Source organism: Dipteris shenzhenensis, chromosome 12, assembly GCF_047967505.1.
Source record: "Dipteris shenzhenensis isolate YYH24624 ecotype China chromosome 12, Dip_SZ_1.0, whole genome shotgun sequence".
NCBI classification, from domain to species: Eukaryota; Viridiplantae; Streptophyta; class Polypodiopsida; order Gleicheniales; family Dipteridaceae; genus Dipteris; species Dipteris shenzhenensis.
In genome coordinates, this window is record NC_141607.1 from 38,287,251 (window position 1) to 38,292,937 (window position 5,687).

At 44.8% G+C, this 5,687-nt stretch overlaps 1 protein-coding gene across 1 annotated transcript; it reads right to left on the minus strand.

The window, feature by feature from the left end:
* Window positions 1–204: 204 nt before the first annotated feature.
* Window positions 205–4,043, minus strand: LOC147896185 (pentatricopeptide repeat-containing protein At5g27110-like). Its single transcript, XM_087383093.1, has one exon. It carries the CDS (start codon window positions 3,790–3,792, stop codon window positions 1,060–1,062), a length of 2,733 nt encoding a protein of 910 aa, XP_087239219.1. The 5' UTR covers window positions 3,793–4,043; the 3' UTR covers window positions 205–1,059.
* Window positions 4,044–5,687: the final 1,644 nt, after the last annotated feature.

Sequence of the window (5,687 nt, forward strand, 5' to 3'; positions counted from 1 at the left end):
TTGATTCTCCGTGTGAATTGTGTTGGCATAGAGATCCTTGTATTGCTTTAATGGTGGTTTGCAGCAAGAGATTGGTCGGAGCATTTATTATTGAACATACTAGTGACACAAATTAGGATGACATTACTCTCATTTTAATAAGCATCAATCACCTAATATGCACATAGACAAGTCACATGGCAATGAAAATGGTTGTCTAAATTTCTCTTCAGAAGTTTTCCGAAGTCGTAAGTTTGGCTATCACAACTCATTGCAAGAAGCTCCATTTACAGCCTGCCACAACGGAGCTGCAAAGCGAGTGGGCTCAAGTATTGAGAGGGTGTGTCATGCTGCACCTTTTGCAGTGAGGTAATATAACTCTTTGCCGAAAGACTTTCAAGTGCACAACCCTCAACTCATGTCATTCTTATACCCTTGAAGCTTCTATGTAGAATTTCAAAACATCTAAAACTTGCAACCCATGCTAGTAACCCTTTCCAAGAGCGGTACCCATGGCTACAATCAATCACAAACTCACACAACATTTACGCAAGGGCAAGTCTATTTTCCATTGCTGAGGGTGTTGTAAGGGTACTGACCCACTCATCATGGGTGGTGATGCCTGCCTGGCGGCTCCACCCCTCAGATTGTTGTATCACGCTTCTTGTAGTCTCATAGACCCTTTGGTCTTCCGAAGACTATTAATTAATTTTCTTTCTTTCTTTCTTTCTTTTTGGGCCTATCCTTAAGGCATTGCACCCCCTTGTGAACTGAATTGAGCTTTAAACAAAACTCATATCCCATTGGCCGGCTAGCACATCACTTGTGGTCTGACAGTAATCACAAATAATTTAATTCCCAGCCATGCACACTATCTGTTCCTATGCACTGTTAAGAAGCCCAAATGTTCTGGCCGGGTCTCTGCGTACCCAAATAACGCAGCTTCTCGTCATACGGACTTTCACTAAAGCCCAAATATGGATTCAGGACAAGCCATGAACCCCTAACGAGTGAAAAGTTAGCATTGCTGAAAATCCCTTGAGGTGTTACAGGCCACCAACTCGTGCACCTGTTGTTCACCTATCTCAAAGAGCTTGCAGGCTTTCTCATAGCCCCTGCAAGTTTCCTCAGCTCCTCTATTCTATATGCATCATCCCACTTTCCGGCACTAGCATAGATGTTTGCCATAAGCACATACGAAGCACCGGCTCCTGGATTCATCTGGACAAGCTGCCCAAAGCATGCCACTCCTAGCTCTACTTCCCCGAAAGTTTGACATGCACTAAGCAAAGCTGTCCATGTTCCTTCAGATGGAGGACACCACATACTCTCAAGAGATTCTGCTGCCTCATACAAATGGCCCGATCGCGCGAGGAGATCAACTATTGAAGTGCAGTGCTCTAGTAGTGGCACAATGCCATGTTCATTTCTCATCGACTGGAAATGAAGCAGGCCCTTGAATACCAAGCTGGTATGGCTGCATGCAGTAAGAACAGATGTGAATGTAATAGCATCCAGCTTCACAACCTGCCCTTGCATGTCCTCAAAACATTGCACAGCCATGTTTCCCTCACGGTTCATACCATATCCGTCTATCATTGCAGTCCAGGACATGGCTGTTTGAATTGGCAGCTTGTCAAAAACTTCCCGGGACTTTAAAAGCAAGGCACATTTGGCATACATGTATACCAAAGTGCTGGCGACAAAAAGGTCTCTTTCAAATCCCTTTCGTGCGATCTCTGCATGTATTTCTTGGCACTTCCCTACAGCTCCTAAGCTGCCACAAGCTTTCAAGATGCAAGCAAACGTTACAGCATCTTGAGACACGCCCTCCAGATGCATCTTTTCAAAACATTCGAGTGCTTCCTGATCACCATGTTCAGCATAGCCTGAAATGACTGAATTCCATGACACAACATCTCGGACTGGCAGCTTATCAAAGACTTCCCTTGCCTCTGAAAGTGAGCTGCATTTGGCATACATATCAACCAAAGCGTTGCCAACAAAAAGATCTCTTTCAAACCCAGCTTTTTCGATTTGCATGTGTATTTCTCGTCCCTTGGCAACAGCTCCTATGCTGCCACAAGCTTTCAAGGTACAAACAAGCGTGCTGGCATCTGGAGGGACGCCCTCCAGTTGCATCTGTTCAAAGCATTTTAGGGCATTTTGGCCAGGTCCATATTCGGCATAACCTGCAATTAGTGCATTCCACAACACTACATTTTTAATTTGCAGCGTATCAAAGACTTCTTGTGCCTCTGAAAGTAACCCAATTTTAGCATACATGTCAATCAAAGTGCTGTTGACAAAAGGATCTTTATTAAATCCCTTTTGTATAATCTCAGAATGTATTTCTCGGCCCTTGCTTATTGCTTCCATGCTGGCACAAGCTTTCAAGACACATACGTATGTGACAGCATTTGGAGGGACACCATCTAGTCGCATCCGTTCAAAACATTTCAATGCTTGCAGACCAAGCCCATGTTCAGCATAACCTGCAATCAATGCAGTCCATGAAACGACATTTCGCATTGGCAGCTTGTCAAAGACTTCCTGTGCCTCCGAAAGTGAGGCACACTTGGCATACATGTCAACCAAAGTATTGCCAACAGAAAGATCTTTTCCAAATCCCCTTTGCACAATCTCAGCATGTATTTCTCGGCCCTTGCCTATGGCTCCCATGCTGCCACAAGCTTTCAAGACACAAACAAATGTGACAGCATTTGGACAGACGCCCTCCAGTTGCATTTGTTCAAAACATCCCAGTGCTTGCAGACCAAGCCCATGCTCAGCATACCCTGCAATCAGCGCAGTCCATGAAACAACATTCCGAATTGGCAGCTTGTCAAAAACTTCTCGTGCCTGTGAGAGTGAACCACATTTGGCATACATGTCAACCAAAGTGCTAGCAACAAAAATATTGCTTTCAAGTTCCATTTGTGCGATCTCCGCATGTATCTCTCGACCCTTGCCAATGGCTTTCATACTACCACAAGCTTTCAAGACACAAGAAAGAGTGATAGAATCTGGGGAGATGCCTTCCGGTTGCATCTGTTCAAAGCATTTCAGCGCTTCCTGAACAGGTCCATGTTGAGCATATCCTGCAATGAGTGCATTCCAAGACACAATATTTCGGACCGGCAGCGTGTCAAGTACATCCCGTGCCTCTGAAAGTACGCCACATTTGGCATACATGTCCACTAAAGTGCTGCCCACATAAACATCTCTTTCGTATCCCTTTTGAATGATCTCAGAATGTAGGTCTCTACCTCTTTCTATGTCTTTCAGCCTAACACAAGCTTTTAGTACGGCCATAAGCGTATGGCTACTCGGATGTACACCATCTTCTTGCATTTTTTGGTAGAGGTAGAGAGCATGCTGCGCTTGCCCGCACTGGATATACGCCAATATGAGAGAAGTCCAGGAATGCACGTTCGGATGAGACAACCGGCCAAAAACTTGCTGAGCATCGGACGCAATTCCACATTCAACAAACACTGGCACAATGTAGTTCCCAACGACTGAATGAGCTTCCAGGCCAGTATTGCAAACGTGTGCATGCACCCGCTTGGCGAATGTTAGGCTTTCTTTTTTCCTGCACTTTTGCAAGATGCGAATAAAGTTCTCCACCGAAGGTGGCTCAGTCTTACGGTCCAAAATAGTGAGAGTCTCCTCTAAGCTCGGCATTTCCCAATCACCAACGTCCCGTGCTTGTTGTGTATATACCTGTAATCCAGGCGTGAATACGTTGGCAGCCCGTGAGAGCTCCTCCACTAAGCCCGCCTCTCCCAAGTCAGATGATTTTGTTTCCATCGACTCGTTGGCTTCCCCAGTCTGCACTTCCTTTTTCCCTCGCGCATATCCTTACCCAAAACTGATTTGAAAAAGCCGTTCACCCACAGCCCCTCCTTAATACTCTTTTGCCCGACATCTGAAATCTTTGGGTTTTGCTACGCATCGTCAAACGGACCAATCAAATTCTGGTCTGAGACCACAATTTTCCAGTACTGAGCTGGGAAAATAATATTGCGACTTACTATGCTCTTTGTCCTGTTTGACCATCGAGAGGTGTGAAATGCGATGATGGAATGAATGGGCAGAATTAAACGTACATCGAAAAGAGTCATCGACCATTTTGCAGCTGATCGCTGGTCTTAGCATATGTACTCTGTGCAGCACGTGCTCTAATTGGCTCTCCATGATGTGCAAAAGAGTTTTGGCAGCCCGGTCGTTTGGTTATCGGATCAGACAGCTCAGGTCAGCTCAGGCAGTAGGGCGTTTGGTTATCGGGCTACCTGAATGAGTGAGCTCAAGCGCCGTAGGGCATCTGCTTATCCGACTACCAGAATCCTCCTCAGTCAGCTCAGGCGCGGTAGGGCATCTGGTTATCGGACTACCTGAATCCTCCTCAGTCAGCTCAGGTGCGGTAGGGCGTCTGGTTATCGGACTACTTGAATCCTCCTCAGTCAGCTCAGGCGGTAGGGCATTTGGTTATCGGAGTACCTGAATCCTCCCGAGTCAGCTCAGTCGGTAGAGTCAGCTCAAACGGTAGGGTGTTTGGTTATCGGAATGCCTGCCCTCGTTCGAATCCTCACCATAGATCCCTAGCAGATCTATCCCCTCTTAGTAGACCATAGGGAATTCCTATAATTAACAAAATCAATCTTTCTTAAGCCTATACCGACATCAAACCTTTACTCAAATCCGCACATGACTAAGCCGGCATTGGCGGTCCTCATACAATGCTTGGCTACTTTGCATATTTGGCGAGGTATACCACCATGAGTGGCCTTTAGGAGACCTCCCCGGAAAGGTGCTAGGAACAAAAAAAGATAGAACTTTTATTCTTTGTAAACACTAATGTTAATGCCTCACACAAAGTAGTCTTCATGTAGCATCCGCTTTACTTTCCCACTTCAAACTCTAGGCTTCATATACCATCCCTACACTTTTTGACTAAAAATTCTTAACTCCACATGAGGATGGAAATTTACACTTGAGAGAGAGATGCACCATACAAAATAGTGAGGTGACTCCCTAAAGGAGGAGGAGCTTCTAGACACATGACACAACCCTCTTTGTGGAGGGAATGCATGTTTATACACAAGTCATACTTGTATATTAATATCAATTGAGGTCACTCAAGAGGAGCTTCTAGAACTAATGACATGGCTCTCTTTTGTGGAGGCCTATGTGAGAGATCCAAGATGGAAATAAACGCAAATAAATGTCTCTTACATCGTGCAAAATGAAAGTTGTTATTCATTAGTTTTTTTGTAAAAAGAAAAGAGGTATTACTGGAGGGGAAAACATCCCCAAACAAGCATGAGGTAGCCCTATTGAGCTCAAAATCCCCAACAAGGCTAAAGAAAATAATAGTTTTATGCCTAATTCTTGTAACTCCCCTCTTTTTGGAAAACAAGGAGACTAGTCCTAGATCTAGCAAATGCTACAACAAATCAGCATAGGAAAGTAGGATGGTATGTGAATCATTGCATATGCAAGCATTTGCCCCTTTGAACCAATAGATCTCTCAAGTTTTTCCACACTTGTCTACCCTAAAAGACTCCTCCATCTACGTATTCCATATTGCCATCATTAACATAGCCCCATAGTATATACCAGTAGTATCTCTTGAAAGTGACAGGTTCCATATAAAATTGTGGCCATCTTTGCATCCCACAGGCCATATCTATCTTTTGCAGGTA